Consider the following 19,778-nt stretch of genomic DNA (forward strand, 5'->3'; position numbering starts at 1 on the left):
CAATAGATTAAATAACGTACATATTGTACATACAATATTGTACGTACAATAAAAAGTCTGTGTACTGCTTGATTGTATATGGAATTTGAAAATAAATCGAATTACTTTTGCAAATTTGAGTACGTAGGCCTATAACTATATTCTTTTTCATAATTGCTTTCTATTTCGAATGTATTTTCCATGACTCCCTGAAAAGGCAAACATAGTCAAGTGCAAGAAATCAACGTCCCAAAAAATGTCACTGAGACCGAATTACAAAAGTGACGTTATTAGAAACGAGCATATAAAATAAATGACTTCATATCCCCTTACGTCTCCATCTACCTCATTCAATTATAAAACACTCGTCTTCTTCGTTTATAAAATACCTGCCCTATATACACATAACAAACAAATGTGAGTTATTTGCTCAATAAGAAAGTTGGGCCAATTGCAGGTTGCCCAGCAATGCTTAGATACATCCGCATATACGAGCGTAGCTTCGCAGCCTAGTCATATAGATGTGAGGTATACTGACTTACCCTGATCTTTCACCTAGTCATATAGATGTGAGGTATACTGACTTACCCTGATCTTTCACAACTACATGCCAGATGAAAATATATCCCAAAAAGGGCAATGTTTAGAAATGTTGAAACACAGATATTGGAATGTTTGTGGTTGAATATACTAGGGACCGTGAATATAATGCAATTAAGGGGGTACTACACCCCTGTGGTAAATTTGTGACTATTTTTGCATTTTTCTCAAAAATAATAACACACCGGTAACAAAAGTTATGTATATTATTGGGGCAAGGGGTCCAATTACTACACTGAAATTTCAGTAACTCAAGACAAGCGGTTCAGCATATATGATAGGAAATGAGGTACATCCTAGCGGTACCTTATTTCTTATCATAAATAACGAACCGCTTGTCTTGGGTCACTGAAATTCCAGTGTAGTAATTGATTCTTTGCCCTATAATAACTGTTGTTATCATTATCAGTGTGTTATTAGTTTTTGAGAAAAATGCAAAAATAGACACAAATTTATCGAGGGGTGTAATACCCCCTTAATGCAAATATATATAATATAGGCTAACCATAGAATGGGTCCCATCAGCACTCCCGGGGAACGGGTATTAAAGGTAGGAGCATGGAGTTAAAAATATTGCTCAAAGTTAATCTTTCAATTTCACACTTACGTTGCAGGGACGGAAGGAGTGGGTTAGCCTTCTCACAAAACTTTCATTTGTTCCCTATGGCAAGATGATATTTGCACAATTCGTTAAAGGTAGACGTTTGAGTTTATCCTTTTATACTAAACCTTGGTAAATATTTGAGTTGATTTATCAATTGCGATACACGCATGCAAGTAAATGTCTTAATGCACGGTCTTCATGGTATTAAGAATGCACAATACACGATTAACTCTGCCGAACTAGTCCAAAATTGAAAACTAGAAATTCAATAATGAGAGTTTGCCTGAACATGAATGCCAATTAGAATATTGCATGGGCAGTGACAGAACAGAATATTGCATAACTTCGGCTGTTTTATGATATTTTAAAAACTGAAATGTGAGACAACATTCAATTTGGGACATTATAAGAAATCTACAGCACTGAAACTTTTCGACAAGTTAAAAAAAAAAGCCCAAATGTTTGTTTTTCCAAGTGTTTTTTTCTTTTGGGGTTGGTTTTAGGGGAGGTGAAATTGTCTTTTGGGGGTTGAGTTGAGCTAGCAAACCAAATCATTTTTCAGGTAACCCATCGACCCCTCTCCCATGCACCTCGCAAAGGCCACGTTGCTTTGCACTCATAATAGCGAAAATAAAAATGAACTAGTCCACATTGGTGAAGCCTCGTCACGCGTGTTATGTTATGTTAAAAAAGGATAACGAAAACAAAACCGTGGATAAACGAAAAAAAATGTGACTTACAAAATGACTGTTTCCTTTGGTATATCCGCTGGAACTGCTGTTAATTCCCTTGCTGCACAATTCACAATCAAACCCTCTGTCTCCATCTCACATGAACATGGCGTGTTACAAGCGTCACTTAATACTTCCATTACCATGGAAACACATACAATTGTTACAAAAATGATTTTGCTCAGGCTTAAATGCCTATCAAGTTTTTGAAGATCCATTGTAATAATAAGAATGTATTAATATCCACCAATTATAGGGTTTGTAGTATGGAGTTTCTTCTATAATAACTGTTATAACAGATATCCCTTCCGTGGTATACAATGTATATCTCAATTATGTTATATTATGGTGTATGCATCCTTTATTTCTTCCCTGTCTTCCGTTTTCTGCAAAGGAAAACACATGCAGATAAATATAAATTTGAAGGCAAATTATGAGACAAAACAGTAGAAATGAACTCAAGTAAGGAGAACACTATTAAATTGTACAAAGATAAACATACATCATGCAAATTATTTCGCGTCGGAGTGATGAAATTTCGCTCTCGAACTCGCCAGATCCTTAATCAAATTTTTATCTGTCAATCATGTCAATACAACGTCAATATCACCTATTTACCAAAACAGGAAATTGTAATGGACAGATAAATGACGTGTATTGTCATTTGACTAAAGTGCTTGACACTTGAAAATATTTTATGTGCGTTTTTGATTTCAAAATGAATTGACATTAAACTGTCACTCTTTCATTACGTCAAGTTTAGATACCATTAAATCAAAATACGGATACTTGCTAACCAATAGCATGGCTTGAACCAGGAACAAAGTTGAAGTGCAAACTAGCGATTGTGTCTTTTGCGAGGTCTTTTGCTATCTATACTGAAGAACCAGAGAGCATTAACTTACAAAAGAATCCTTTAACAGTCTAAACGCAGGACAACCGATTCTTTTGTTCTGCTTAGTCGCGCTAAAAGTCGATCGATACATGTTAAAATCAGCACAATTCCGAGATACACCTTTTTGCTATGAAATTTATTTTCTCGGTCAAATATAAAGCAAAAATTTTTTTTTCTTCAGTAATGTCAAATAAAAACATAGTGCTTGGATGAACATTTTTTTTAAATCCTGGTGTTAAAATTCAGCATCAAATTGTGTCTTTTAGTGTGATATTTTTGATTTTTATAGGCCTTAAGTTCGCCCGTGAGCTTTTTACAGAATTCATTTTTAGCGTCTCAAACTAATATAGTTTGCTAAAGAAAGATATTTCCCACCTCTGTAAAGCACATCGTGTGGGTCTATATATTATAGTTTTGTCAGAATTTCCGTTTTTATTTTACTCTTTTCCCCCCTCATGCTCCGAACATGTCAAAATCAGTACTTTATCTCGAGAGCAACCAGCAGAAATAATCGATATTTCAATTGTTGTCAACCAGGTCCCTTTTCCATTGAAAACCAGGATTGCCTGACCAGCGATTTGGTAGCCCAAATCCCCAATTCGGGTAAATGAGGTGAAATTTGGAAATTTGCTCCCGTGATAGCCTGCAATTTCAATTTATAGGGGCTATGGATTCCATGATTTAAAACCATTTTGTCTGTTTGTTTGTTTATTTACCTAGGATGAGGTCCATGGGAAAATCCACTGTCCAAACCTAGAAAAATTCGCGTGTTATTAGAGGGATTTTAATTTTCTGTCCCTCCTATCTCCAGGTGAATTTTGAATGACCCCCCCATCGCGGGTTGGCATTTTCATTACACCCTTCAGACTTGCGTTCGGGTTTGTGTAGGCCTATTTGTCATAATTTAGCGCTATAGGACCTACTTTATAAATGTATAGCTATAGCCGTGCTATATAAATATTATAAGGTACCGGTATGTAATATTATGTAGGCCTATGGCAGGGCCGGCGCAACCTATGCGACAGGTCAGGCGATCGCCGCACCAGTTTTGAGCAAAGCAAAAAAAAAGAGAGAGAGAGAGAAAAAAGGAAGAAAGAAAGAAAGAAAGAGAGAAAGAAAGGAAAAAGTATGCACCAAATCGGGCGAATTGAGTTCAGAAATGCAAAATTTCCCTAGGCAAGGGGACGCTGCCCCTTCCAACACCTTCCGTATTGGTCATAACTTTACAGCAGGCGCGGTTAGGGGGGGCGGGCCCTCCTCCCCCACAAAAAGAGGAAATGAGAGACGAGAAAGGGGAAAAAAGCTATAAAAAAAAAAGGAGAAAGGGAGGAGAGAGAAAGTTAAATTGCACGTAATTGAGTAGGTCCATGCTAAAACCGCACATCGATCGGAAGTAGGCCCTATAATATAGGCCTGATTATTTTAGGCATTACTTGAAGGCGGGTCCTCGTACCAAAAGCATGTGCAAATTACTGCGGGCCCGCCGATATGCAGGGCCTATCACATTTTGTCACCAAAGTCACTAGACAAAATAATAGGGAAAACTTGCTCACGAAAGGCTTCATATGGACGGGCCGTCATTCACAAATATTTTCGGCTTTTTCAACATGTTTTAACTAAAATTTTACATACTAATAGTGCCAAAATGGTCCACCAAATCGCTTCGCTTAGGTCTTCATTTTGCAAAATTTTCCAACTTCTCTCAGCTCCGAGGGGGGGGACTTGATATCCCCTCAGACACCCCCTTGCATAGTGGATAAACAAGTGTCCATTTTCGCTTCTGCTTTCAACATTTGCCCATTTATGTTTAAACATAGGCCTACAACAATAGGGAAAACTTGTCCACGAAAGGCTTCATGCCATGTCATTTCACAAATTGTCGGTTTTTCAAACTAAAATTTTACACTAATAAAGACAAAATGGTCCACCAAATCGCTTCAATTAGGTCTTCATTTTGCAAAAAGTTTCTTACTTCTCAGGGGGGCACATCCCCCCTCAGACACCCCCCTGCGATATGATGCTCGCTTCACGTACATTTTTTTACATTTACGATATTTTATTTTAAAGCACCCCGGGGAAGCAGTCCTGGATCCGCTCTTGTCACCTTGTATATATTGATGGGTCTACTTTCACATTCTCAGCGGCACCCCCCTCCCCTTTCCCGGGTTTTATAATGTGAAGTTCTTAATCTGCATATTTACCATTGCAAATTGGGGGAAATTATAATAGAGTGATTTTTTTTTTCGTGATTCTCGCGCAACCGGGACCTTATTTTGGTGTTAACTTAAGTCTAGAATATCCACAATTTTGTTTAAAAAACAACAGGAAATGGCCTCTAAGCGCATCCAGAAACAAAAATTTTTCAGGGGCCCTAAAGCGGGCCCCTGCACCCCACGCCGTTACACGCTCCGCTCGCATCGCTCACTACGCTCGAATTGGATAGTATATTTCTAGCGCCGCACCACTTATAAATCCCTTGCGCCGGGCCTGTATGGGGTGGGGTGGGTACTCAACACATTTTAACCATGACTTACAATGCAAGGCTCATTGTTGCCATAAATGATTTTTCGTTTAGGTCATTATAATAGGTTGTTATAAACTTCCATGTTTAACCTTGTATTGTTTTGGCTGCTTCATTATGACTTTCGGTGGGTTTAAGCAATTTCCAACAAACACAAACAAAAGGCACTTTACCCAGTCACCTTCATGACAATTGAAACACCAGGTAATTTCTTTGCTATATTGAAGTTCTGGCAACACTCTATCCAGGCCGGGCACCCAGAGATATCGATCCACAATGCTAGTATTAGCCGAAGATTTCACGCGTGGATTTGAAAATATTTCAGCTGGTAGTCAAAAATTATGGAATCAAAACGGAAATTCTGACAAAACTATGATATATCGCTCACGGTGATGTGCGTTAGAAAGTTGGGAAAAATCCTTCTTTAGCGAACTATATTACTTTGAAAAGCTAAAAGGTTGATCCAAAAAAAAAGGCTCGCGGGCAGAGTTGAAGCCTATCAAAATCGAAAATCTTACACTAAATGACTGAATTTCACGACTAAGTTTAACACTAAGATTTGAAAAAAAATACAGTATCAAGCATTACAGTTTTTCCTGACATTTACTGAAAAAATGAAAATTATTGCTTTTCATTTGGCCGAGAAAAAAAATTTACACTGAAAAGGTGTAACTCAAAATTTTGTTCATTTGAATACCAAATTCGATCGTTTGTATTGCCTTATTAAATGACTGAGTGAGCCTTGCAGAACAATAACAATCGGTTGTCCAGCGTCCTAACTGTTAAGGGCTTCTGGCTCTCAACCCTCGATGTGTTACATGGCTATAGGGCCTATACGCTATTAACTAAGTATATTATATATATATAGTTATAAAAATGATGCGAGCCGCCCTAATATTTTAGATTTTTAGAGCCTCTTTTGCACATTTTATCCATTTTTTTGACAATTTTCGTACAAATTTTCCACCTTGAAAGTTGTCTTGACCACCTACCCCCCCCACCCCCCCCCCCCCCCTTTGAAATAATTCATGGCTACGCGTCCGGGCTACGCGTGCCCCGGGCCCCGGGCGCGTGCCACTGAATCTATCGTTTTTGTGATTTGAACATTCCATGTACAAATAATCATCCTCGTCGTCTTTGTGTTCAACTCAGTGCGAAAATAGCTACTAATTTAGGCCTAGGCCTACTATCTTCTGAAGACAGCAAATATATGTAGCTATCTGTTATACCATGAGCCATGATGTGTACAATCCAATCATGGCTCAATCATCAATCAATCAATCAATCAATTCACCTAATCAAGCATCGTTTTTGCATGAAGATCATAGATCAAAAATTCAAATTAATTAAAAGCCTACATGTAATGTTTTGGTGACCTCGAATTCATAATGATCAACCATGCTTTACAAATATTTTGTGTGTTGAAGCAGTTGAAGCACCATATTATCCTGGAAAGAATTTATTTTCATTATCTGTGGTTGAAGCACACGTGCTGTACATGTAGGAAAATGTACCATTTTAAGGTGGTACTACACCTAGACTAAATCCTCCAGCCTCGAATATACGCACGGCCGTTACACTGTGCTGTATACGAGGACTGAACACCAAACGTGTTCTGAGCGTGGAGGACTTTTGAGCTCATTAATAAAACGCGTGCGACTTCGCGCGCTTCGCGTCGCATGGCGCATTGCCATTTAAGGAAATTTCCGCGGGTAAATTATCTTCCGACTCGCCCGTGAATAAAACAACTGTTTTTAAAGGAATTTTAATGAATTTTAAACTTGTTCTTTTGATAATTGCTTTCTTTCCTGCGATTTATATTCCCTGGCCTATCAGTATTATATTAGTATAAATACTGTTTAGTTTTAAATAAGCCTATTGCTTCAGTTACTGTTATATTTTCCTTTCACCATTCTGATTCTGTTTAATACTCTGACTTCTTCAATTTTCACTCGGCCATTATGTCGGTCCGGTTTTAATTGGGCATATTTTTGCTTTGTTTTCTTTAAACTTAGGCCCACGTTCAATTTTGTGGTTCATCATGTAACAAATTTCATGCTAATTAAACAGCCCAAACTAACCTGGCCGAAGCCGCCGATAATGAAAACAAATAAAGTGCTTGTGTGTCGCCCGAAGGCTCCATTGTTTTTGTGTTTTTGTTGTTCCCGGATGTTGTTGTTGTGAACTTGTTGTTTTTAATTACTTTCAAAATGGATGGTAGGCTTGTTTCTTATATTTGCAGTTACAGTGAACAATATTTATAACACAGTCCACGCTTATATGCCGCGCCGTAGAGAATGTACAGCCGAGTTTTAAGGTGCACCCACAGTAAAATAGAAAGTCAACTGAATGAAATGTTTTAAATTCCGGTCGCATAATTTTTGTTGCGTGGTGATGCGACTTGTAATATTTTATTGTATTTCATTCATGTATACAAATTTAATACCGGTACCTGTCAAGACCATGTCAAAATCAGGTCAAAATCAGAAAAATGCTTAGCCTTCTTTAACAGTAGATTTTAGAGTTTGAAAAAAAAAAATCATTTGAGTTTGTTTTGATTAAAATGAAAAGAAATTAGAAATATTTGTATTCCTAGGTACATGTACATCTGTTGTACATGGTCGTTAGGCCTATTTATCGGGTAATGCGGGTTATTTAGGGGGCTGTCATTTTCTTTGAAAGGGGTGGGTCATGAATATACTGGAGGTGTCATAGCATTTTTGACCAAAAATAGGGGGTTATAATTTTTTACACCAAAATTAGGGGGGTTAATCGCGTTATAGAATTATTTTAATAATTCTATAATTATTATTATAATTATTATTTTAATAATTCCTTAAAAGGGCTGGTGACCCAAAATTTTCGCGCGTTGCGCGGGCAATCTTTTAACTTACGATCAAAATGTATGCACAATCTATAGTTTATGATTCAAAATTTTTGCGCGCTCCGCGCACCTTTTACACTTACAGTCAAAATTTTAACGCGCTCCACACACTTTCTTCGCATTTAAGTTTTTGCGCGCTTCGTGCCTTGTGGGGGGATGTCATTTTCTTCGGCAGGGGGTGGGGTCATGAATATGTCGGTGACCGGAGTCAATTTTTTTACGACCCCCCTATCGCGAGCTAAATTTTTTACAACCCCCTATCGCGGGTCAAAAATTTTTATGACCCCCTTCCGCCTATACAGACTGAAGACAAATTATTCATGGCCGGAAGTAAGGCGCGGAGCGTACCCAAATTTTAGAGCGGAGTGCGAGAAACACATTAAAAATTTTGATCGTAAGTGTAAAGAAGGAACGCGGAGCGCGCAAAAATCTTGCATTGTATAACAAAAGATTGCGCACACATTTTGGTTTTGAAGCTAAGGAATGTGTGCGCAGCGCGCAAAAATGTTGAGTCACCAGCCCTTAATAATTCTATAGCCCCCCAATTTTGGTTGTTAAAAAATGTTTGGTCTCAAAATTCTATGACCCCCCCAGTATATTCATGACCCCCTTCTGAAGAAAATGACAGCCCCTTAGTTCCAGTGATGAATAATTTGTAGTCAGTCTGTGTAGGCGGAAGGGGGCGGGCATAAATATTTTCGACCTGAGATAGGGGGTTGTAAAAATTCAGCCCGCGATAGGGGGGTCATGAAAAAATTTACTCCGGTCACCTATATAATTCATGAGTCATGACCCACCCCCTTCCGTAGAAAATGACAGCCCCCTAAGGGGGGTCATGAATATACTGGAAGGGGGGTCATAAGTTAGACCAAATATAGGGGGTTATAATTTGTTAACATAGGGGGTTATAGAATTATTGAAGGTTGGTGACTAAAAATGTTCGAGCGCTCCGCATGCATTCTTTTATGGGGCGTCATAAAAAATTTGCCCGCAATAGGGGGTCATAAAAAATTTACATATTCATGACCCCCCTGCCGAAGAAAATTACATCCCCTTATTCCCTTTAGCTATCACTGCTATTAAGACAAACAGCAGGGCGTGTCTGGCATTTTGATAGGTTAAATTAAATTTTGATATTAAATTTCCATAAATAGTTGACTTTCTTTCCATGAAAATAATGGAAAAATGTCATGGATGCAGCTCATGCTAGCATACTAACGCTCGGGGGGGGGGGGGGAATATGCTAGGACTTTTAGTATACTACAGTCATGACTTGCTAGTATATTTTAGGCCAACAGGGGCTAACGTAGGGCAGGGCCTAATAATAGTCCAAACCTCATACGGGAGAGGAGAGGACATCATGTTCAACTATAGGCCACAATTGAATTGTTGTCATGTTTTTGCTTACCGTTTTTCTTTTGTAGGCCTGCAGCTTCTGACATGATGACACATTGTATACTCATGCGGTACATGCCATTGGCGGCATTGGTGCTTCTTCAGTCTGATCTCGGTCCATGTCACAGTCAGAATACACAGTCAATAATAATGATGACATGGCCATGGTATAAAGTTGGTAACACTGTCAACATCAGCGTAAAACTCCAGTCAGTGCCAGTACCATATGTCCATGAGTATACCTCATGACTTTGGACATGTTGGAAGTTGGAACTAGCTTACTAGCATGCAACAATCCCGGGCAAAAATCATGACATCAGGCACAGTCTAACAGATAAATTATAAAAGCAAATCAACTGATTTCTCCAGGTTAGCCTCGGGCCTAGGCCTCGCTGTGCTACGGCTATCCGCTAAATGTTTTGTTGGTACCGGTACACCATTCTGCATGAATTATGGCAAAATGATGGTGAGTCTTGCATGGAAGTCAGAGTTTTGATCATTACACGATTGCAGTGACACGATATTTTCAAGTAGCAGTATTCTATTCTCTTACCAAGTCAGATGCTATAGGCCTGTCTACAACTAGACAAGTACAATCAATCATTCAATGTGATGCCATGTATGCCATGACATATGCTTCATGGCCTAGTTGGTCAGAAGTAACACGGTTTGCATGTACATGCACATGGTCATGGTGCATTGAATTGTCCGTTTTTGCACGGCAACTTGAGATGCAGACAGAAAGACACAGTCACTGCCGCAAGAATGAACTTGTTTAGAGTTGATTAAAATTGTCGTCACTCAGCTGGGCTCAGACAGTACGTAAAAACAACATCATCACCATGACATGTATAAATAAAACATTTAAAAGTATAGCATAAGCATAGTGTACACACATGCACATTGCGGTTGCACACACATGACACAGTCACAGCAGCACTCCCGGCAATCCCGGGCCGGCAATACTACACAGATTCTTCCAAATCAGATTATGTACAACTCTTTCTTCACTTCCAGTTTAGTCCAAGCGATGTTTGAACACTTGCCGTTCATTATACCTTGTTTATTATTCCACAAATCGGTATATCATGTCAAAAAATCATTAAAATGTGTCTTCCACACGGCGCCGTGGTTGAATTTCGGCATCGGTGTTTAAAATTCCGACGAAATGGCGCTGATTTGAGTGATCTCTGGCTATATTCCATATATGGACTGTATAAGTCCATATATGGATAATAGGCGCGCTGATATTTCATTGTACCAATTAGAGTTGCGTTTTGCGCGACCCTGTATATAGACCTTTTTCCCTCTTTCCCATCATGCACTATTCCAGGGGGGTATGAGTGTCGCAAAATACATCATCTCCCCGGGGCAGTACAGAGTTATGTTCATCACATTCTGGAATACGGACATTTCGACTGGTTCCTTCATCACAAAAAAGGAATCCCCGATAATGATGATAATGGCGCCACGGTCACTAATACCTTTCGGGGGCAAAAAAACAACATTTCTATGCCTTATGGACATGGTGTATTCACCCAAAAAAGTTTCCTGTTATTGAAACCTAACTTTGCATACATTTTATAGACCTAATGGTGAAAAACTGATGACGGGACACGCAGTGATATTTTACCGGCGTCCGTTTCACTTTTTTCGGAGTTGAAAATAAAACGAACACAAAATCTCTTACACAGATGTTCTGCATCGCTCCGTAACTGCATCACTCGTGTATTCAATAATTGCATAATTAGTAACATCGATGGCCTTTACGATAATCCGCATATATGGAATCAGTATGCCCATATTAAGACAAAATAATTGCAAAGGCCTGGCAAAGACCATTGGATGCACACGATCTATGAGGTTGATGAACTACGTCATACCCCCCCTGGAATAGTGCATTGTGGGATAGAGGGAAAAAGGTCTATACAGGGTCGCGCATGAAAAAGTCCTCCATAAAAAATGCACGGATCGTTCTCAGGCCTCGAACGAGCCGCCGCCATGTTTGTCCGCCATTTTGCGAGTGAGAGGCCAGGGACTCAGGCTAGTACTACACCCCTTGATAGGCCTAAATGTGGCTATTTTTAAAATAATATGTAGGCCTATAGGGGCAAGGCATTCACTTACTACACTGGAATTTCAGTGACTCATGACAAGCGCAGAGGATGATTTAAGCGGTACATTATTTATGATAAGAAAAGAGGTACCGCTAGAATGTACCTCATTTTTAAACATATAATTATAATGAACCACTTATTTCAGTGTAGTAATTGGGTTCCTTGTCCCTATATATATACATAACTTTTGTTACCAGTGTGTAGTTATTTTTTGAGAAAAATGCAAAAACTCGGAACACTTGCCATGCAATTATTTATGTTTAGTAATGAATCGATTAAATTATGAATGTCATGCCAGTGTGTACTATTATTATGATAACATGATACAAAATACAATTATTAATGTTGATATTTAATATCAATAAATCCAGACTGAGCAGCATATACTAAAATATGAAAAACAAACAAACAAACAAACAAAAAAACAAAACACAACCAATTTTATATAACTCAAAGTATATAATTGCACATAATTTTTTTGGTTTGTTTCAGTGTACTTGCGCTCGTTAAATGTGCAATGTTAGCTTATCTTTTTGCAGTGTTTTGGTATACATGTAGGTTTTAATTATTGTTCTTAATCATGTTAATTGGTTTTAAATATGTGCATACTTTTTAACCAGTGTAATTTATATATTTGCTTTCCATGTTTAAATTTGTATAATGTGTTATTATCATGTTTATTGTAAAGCGCTTTGAGATATTATATTGTACTGCGCTATATAAGAAATAAATTATTATTATTATTATATTATTATATTATTATTATTATATACAAGTTAGTTTTTGGTGTGTGTTTTTTTTTCAAACAAAATAGTTAGGTTATCTTGTTATTTTGTTAACTCATCCGGCGAGTCGCGTAAATTATCTATTCAAAACAAGTGAACTTTAATACGCGACCTTCAGGGCTGGGAAAACTTTGCTACCCGTCAATGAGTCAAAGATAAACTTTCTTTCAATAAATGTTCTTAATTCTGTATGCATTATTAACAATTTGACCGAGCAAGACCTGCCAATTTATTTGAATTTCTGTACCTTATTGTTTGTTCTCCATCCTTGCACACGCAAAGGTGATGGTCATGACGAGTCACCCGTGATAAATGACAAACATTTACACAACAACGGCAACCCATGATATCTTAATAAGTCGAATACTCGTTTGTTTTACGATTTATTTGCAAGCTATGTTGCCTTAAAGGATGATTTTGTGCTATAGCATCCTCTTTTTATGACATTTTTCAGTAGATATCCACGAAAAAAGCTTATTGCCAAAATTTCAGTTGATACCGATTTTGCGTTTGCGAAAGTTAATTTTTAGTGACTTCTCAATTGTTTTTTACGTCTTCTTTATTCTTCAAGTATTTTTTACTGATTCTTGTTTTCATGGCCACACGTGATATAGTCAGTGATATCGTACATATATATATATATATATATAAGCCGTTTTTATTGCTTTATAGCGGAATTAGTTTTCTTCAGTACTCTTTTACATCACACTTGCTCAGCCTGCCTCAATTTACATACACAGTCAGCAAAAGTTGAGATTTACATAATCATTCCTGCATACACCTTTAGGCCTATATTAATTCATATACTAGTAATTCAGTGACCCAGGTGTTTGACAAACCTTCACTTTCTTGTGACACTATTATTAAAGGACATGTCAAAATTATTAACGAAATAATATTACACTAATTTCTATAAATCTTGGTGTTTCCTGACAAAAAGAATGCACTGAAAATTGCAGTTTGTTTTCTCACAGACTGATAACATGTTAAATCTTGCTCGAGAAGTCTAGCCAAAAATTCGAAGCTTGAGTTCTAGAGTAAGTTAAATCACAAACAACTTTACATTTTACATCATTGACATATCTTACCTTTTTTTTCGCCCGGGCAGTTTTAGTGTTGGTAAATCTTCACTCGATTGTATTCCAGAATTTTATGACTATTTCTAGTTGTCCTGATAAATAAAATCACCATCTATACAAGTGGATATAATTCTTAAGAGAAGTGTCACTTACATGTCATTTCTTAATAATGATAGAGCCCATTGTATTGTCCACATGCACACGTTTGGGTACACACAATTCACCACCAGAGGATGATTTAAGGAAGCCCCATCATGCACTGCAAACGTGTTATCACCAGCGTTTCAACTGCCACTTTACTTTTCAAATCCCATTGAATTCTGTGCAAAAGATGTTGTTTAAGAATTGTGCGTGTGTCATTATTACTTGGTCGATTTCAGATCTAAAGTGATGTATGCATGAAGGATAATTCACACCTTCTGTAGGTAACATAAAAAGTGAAATCGACCAGCATTGTGAATGCGTTTTTATTGTAAATATATCAGTCCAAATTCAAATTTAACCATGTCCGTCAGTGCAATGTGCGTGCATTGGTGTCATGTTCACTCACACAGCTGTGCTAACCGCAAGTCAACACAGTGGCGTGGTGGGAAGTGCTTAAATCATCCTCTGATTCACCACCAAAGCCTTGGTTGTTGTTAGTGAAAGTCCGTAACGTTCCGGGCGACGTTATTGGTGTCCTGCTTTAGAGAGCTAATAATTAACCGAGTTTGGTATAAAGCGTTCAGAACAGTTTGTTTCCTAGTGTTTTAACGCAAGAAACAAAATCGAAGTCATGTGTGTACACAACACATTCTAGTACAATTCATCATCATCTTCGACTGGTTCGTCATCAAACCAAACCCGGAAACGATCTTGGAAGATGTTACGTCATCATCTAGCACAATACCAGATCAAGGACATCTCCAAAATGCAAATCTAGAGCTAACATACCTAAACACCAACAAGCCATTTTTGGTCACGCTCGATTTGCAGTTTTTATTTGTGATGAAAGGAGTTAAAACTTGTTTTGACATGGAAATGGAAAAATACGATAACAAAAGAACAAAAAATAAGACAAATAAGCAAAAATAAAATAATTTTACCCTTTTATCTTTTCTGCTTTAAAAACAGAAAAGATAAAAGGGTAAATTGTTAATTTATTTAAATTTACAGACTGAAGGAAACTAAGGCTAAATAAGGAAAAATAAAAGAAAAATGTACTTTCATTTAATATTAATGGAAATTAAACTCAGTGGCGTACCGTGACCGCTCCTACCCCGGGGGCTGAAGAAAATTCAATTTTACCGCCCTTCCTCAACAGCCCGAAAAGGTTTTTTTTTTCGTTGGTTTGAAAAGTGAAGAGCAAAAAAAAAAAAAAAAAAGGAAAGGATTTTAGGCGCTAGCGCCCTAAAAGCAACACATTTTGATGTATAGTACCATTTTTTCAAAATATTTTATACTTTTTTCAAAATTTTCAGCCCTTTTTTCTTTACTTCTTCTTCCGCCGCCCCTCTTCTCCGCCGCCCCTTCGTTTTGGCCGCCCCCAGCTTTTACCCGGGGGACTGGCGCCCCCAAAGGCCCCACCCTAAAAAAATACGCGCATGAAACTCAACTCAAAACCGTACATACTTACTGGAAAGCGAAAGGAAAAAAGCAAAAAAGCACTTAACATTAACAAAGGCCAGGAAAGCAAAACCGTAAGGCAAGAAAAACTTGAAAGAAAGGAGAAAGAAAGAAATATAAAAAAGGAGAAAGGAATTTACACGAAGACTAAAATTGGAAGAACAAAAATAAAGGAGAGATCAAAATGCGTAACACAAAAATGTCCTTTTAAGTTTTCTGAAGATATCATCATGCTACCGTTATTTCTGATAAAATAATCTTCGCATCGATCGCTTCCGATTTTTTAAAATTATATAGGACAATCGATTTTATTGAGCATGAAACGGTATACTTTTGACATCAAGTGCGAAGTTGATCGTGGTGGGCACAATATATTGTCAATATTACGGCTTGGGGTGGAGGTAATGAGATGGACAGTGTTGGCGCCATACATTTTTTTCGTGGGGTGGGGGGAGTAAAGTGGGGGATCAACAAATTTTGCGTAAAATTGCCACAAAAAGTTGCAATGTTCGTAATTTGGGTTTTTAAGGCTGAAAAGGCCTTAAAAGGGTGTGTGTGGGGGGGGGACTAGGAGGGAAAGAAAAATATGGGGGGTACCCGCGCGTAGTGCCGCCATTGAGTAGACAATTTTGTGAGCGTCATAATTGTATGTCCCTCAAACAAAAGACATAATTGATCAGTGTAGGTCCTATACTTTACCCTATCAATATGTTTAAAACATGCTCAGAGCATTTCCCAATTTCAAAAAAGTGCCTCATAAGACAAAGTAGCTTTATTCTAAAAATGGCTCGACTAAGATTGTCAAATGTTCCCCATAGGCCTATAGATTGTACAGTGACTCGAGTCATTTGACTTGACTCGACTCCAGATACTGCAAGAAATGAATTGAAATGACCATGAAATGACTCGACTCGAGTTATATAAAGTGTATATAAAACATTTTAATAACGTTGAGACAACATGTTTCAAAACTTGATGCAAAACATATCAGTAATAATAAACGTTTTGACCAAAACCAAAAACGCGTTTATAACACGTTGATGACGTTTAAAAAACATTTATATATTAGTATTGAAGAAATTATTATCTATATTTTACTGCAGATATTGACATTGATGAAGTAGCTGTATACTGCTGATATTGGTGTTAACGATGTAGCTGTCTACTACTGCTGATATTGACTTTGACGAAGTAGCTATATAATACTGATATTGGTATTGATGAAGTAGCTATCTACTGCAGATATTGATATAATATTGGATGGCTAGCTAGTATACCATAACATATCGGATGAGTCATAAAAATATCGGACGAGCCAACGACGAGTTCGATATTTGTATGACGAATCCGATATTTGATATTTATCAACTGCTGATATTGGTATTGATGAAGTAACTATCTACTGCTGATATTGGCATTGATGAAGTAGCTATCTACCGGTGATAGTGGTATTGATCAAGTAACTATCTACTGCTGATATTGGTATAGATGATGAAGTAGCCGATGTTGGTATTCATGAAGTAGCCATCTACTGCTGATATTGGTATTGATGAAGTAGCTGTCTACTGCTGATATTGATATAATATTGGATGGCTGAGCATGATACCATAACATATCGGATGAGCCATAAAAATATCGGACGAGCCAACGGCGAGTTCGATATTTGTATGACGAATCCGATATGTTATGGTATCATGCGAAATAAGCCATCCAATATTATCATTATTAGGTTTTCTTAACTCCTAATAACCCTGAAAACATAATAATGGTATTAATGATGTAGCTGTCTATACTGCTGCTGATATTGACTTTGATGAAGTAGCTATCTATTGCTGATATTGGTATTGATGAAGTAGCTGTCTACTTTTGATATTGGTATTAATGATGTAGCTGTCTACTGCTGATATTGGCAGTGTTCGAATTAAGGAAAAATAAATGGTTGTCCCACGGACAACCAGATTACAATTTCTGATTGTCCGTCTAAGTTTTTGGCTGTCCATAGGCCTACAAAGGTGAGTTTTGGCTACAGATTTATGGTTGTCCGGCGGACAACCGAATCAGTATTTTTGGTTGTCCGGCGACTTTTTTAGTTGCGCTGGATATTGGTATTGATAACGTAGCTATCTACTGCTGATGCTGGCATTGATGAAATAAAAATCTACTGCTGATATTGGTATTGATGAAGTAACTATCTACTGTATCTACTGCTGATATTGGCATTGTGAATTAGGCCCTACTGATATTGGCATTGATGAAGTAACAATCTACTGCCGATATTAGTATTGATGAAGTAACTATCTACTGCTGATATTGGCATTGATGAAGTAGCAATCTACCGGTAATATTGATGAAGTAATTATCTACTGCTGATATTGGTATAGATGAAGTAGCCGATGTTGGTATTAATGAAGTAACCATCTACTGCTGATATTGATGAAGTAACTATCTACTGCTGATATTGATATTGATGAAGTAACTATCTACTGCTGATATTGGCATTGATGAAGTAGCTATCTACTGGTAATATTGATGAAGTAATTCTGCTGATATTGGTATAGATGAAGTAGCCGATGTTGGAATTAATGAAGTAGCCATCTACTGCTGATATTGGTATTGATGAAGTAGCTATCTACTGCTGATATTGGTATTGATGAAGTAGCTATCTACTACTGATGTTGGTATTGATGAAGTAACTATCTATTGCTATATTGGCATTGATAAAGTAGCTATCTACTGCTGATATTGGAATTGATGAAGTAACTATCTACTACTGATATTGATGAAGTAACTATCTACTGCTGATATTGGCATTGATGAAGTAGCTATCTACCGGTGATATTGGTATTGATGAAGTAACTATCTACTGCTGATATTGGTATTGATGAAGTAACTATCTACTGCTAATATTGGTATAGATGAAGTAGGCTCTATCTACTGCCGATATTGGTATTAATGAAGTAGCCATCTACTGCATAGTGGCACTGATGAAGTAACTGTCGGCGTCGTCAATTCAATTTTTTGGAACACACCATAGAAAAATCCAAAATTTGACTCTTTTTATTTTTAATCTAGACAGTCGTATTGCAGGGAATGTTTGTTTATTATTTTCTTTTTAAATATTGGCCTGATTTTTAGAATTATTGACCAAAAATATGAATATTTTGGCTAAATCTCCCCCAGTTCGATTTTGACCTCTTTATAAGATGAAGCAGAACTTTTGTTGTAGGTTCACTGTTTTTCCAAATTAAGTCGCCACCCGAGTGATTATGTTGGACACTTTGTGCACGACCAATATACCATGTTTTTGTTCATATTGCCCAAACGAAACATATGCCTTTCACTGGGGTTCAGAGGAAAACATAGCGTTTCAGAAGCACAATATTCTGTAGAAAATGGCGCACGCATATTCATACAGGATAAAATTGAATACCTGAGTGGAAGAAGGGCCCAACTCCAATTTTTTTACAAAAATGAGTTACACCCAGCATTTTATTGACTACAGGCTGTTCTTCCTTGTGTGTGAAAGATGAGTCAAAATCCACTCTCTAAATAGTCTTCCATGTACACTTAATCATGGTTTTAATGGAAGAAAGGTCCAACTCCATGGAGTTGGGCCCTTCTTCCACAAATATTGGGTTAAAGAGGAATTTTGTGTTCATCCATGAAATCTGCTTCTACTTGGACAATTAATGGATAATTATCAAATTTCTGTTGCTATTTTTAACACATCTGCTTACGGAACTGGCACTTGCAGTATATTAGTGGAAGAAGAGCCCAACTCCAGCTCGTATTAAGACCTGTATCGTTACCATGGAAACATCATATATAATTTTGAATGTATGTAATATTGTATGTTCATGTATTAAAGGTCCCCTGAGGATAAAAACATTCCGTCTATAAAACTTTTCCAAATGTTAATTTTTTTCTTAATATCTCAAAAACAGTTTTGATGGAGTTGTGCCCTTTTTCCACTCAGGTATTCAATTGCATTTGAAGTGTTGATTTGGTCCAACTACTAATGAAACCACAACTTAAAAACAATGGGGACCAAAACCTCGCTACACGTGCAGCAAAAACTTAAAGATGCCTTTCAGAAGTACTTTCTACTGGATACAAACCATAGCATTATCTTATTTGCCATGGAAACATCATATATAATTTCGAATGTATGTAATATTGTATGTTCATGTATTAAGGTAATACACTATTTTAAAGTGTTGAGATTTGGTAGTTCACAACATCTTGCGAATGGTAATGAGCTTTGGCAAAAATTGCACTGCTCATTTCCTTGCGAGCGTGTAGAAGAATTCAAATATCACAGAAATAATTTTGTAGGTCCTGTGGTTCTTGAGTTATGTTGTAAAGAGGGCTGAAACAACAACACTTTTGTAAAATGTACATAACTCATTAACAACAATAAATTAAGCAAGTTTTCAAATTATATAATTTGTAGAATGAACCTTTGCAAAACATCAAGGTGTTATTTGTCAATAACTTATTGATCTGGAGAATGAAAATCGATTTTTTGGTTGCTTCGACCAACAACTCCTCGTCTACCCTTAAAGGTCCCCTGAAGATGAAAA

At 37.2% G+C, this 19,778-nt stretch overlaps 1 protein-coding gene across 4 annotated transcripts in view; it reads right to left on the reverse strand.

The window, feature by feature from the left end:
- Nucleotides 1-14,443, reverse strand: part of LOC140140788 (uncharacterized) — a 70,194-nt gene extending 55,751 nt beyond the window's left edge. For 3 of the 4 annotated variants that reach the window (XM_072162535.1, XM_072162534.1, XM_072162532.1), the window contains exons 1-2: nt 13,600-14,443; nt 1,924-2,300 (exon numbers count right to left, since the gene is read on the reverse strand). In XM_072162535.1, the coding sequence (XP_072018636.1) occupies nt 1,924-2,132 (209 nt within the window). In that variant the 5' untranslated portion in view covers nt 2,133-2,300; nt 13,600-14,443. The remainder of the gene's footprint in view (nt 1-1,923; nt 2,301-13,599) is intronic. The other variant, XM_072162533.1, reaches the window with a different exon arrangement.
- Nucleotides 14,444-19,778: the final 5,335 nt, after the last annotated feature.

Source organism: Amphiura filiformis, chromosome 19 (genome assembly GCF_039555335.1).
Source record: "Amphiura filiformis chromosome 19, Afil_fr2py, whole genome shotgun sequence".
In the NCBI taxonomy this organism is placed as follows: Eukaryota; Metazoa; Echinodermata; class Ophiuroidea; order Amphilepidida; family Amphiuridae; genus Amphiura; species Amphiura filiformis.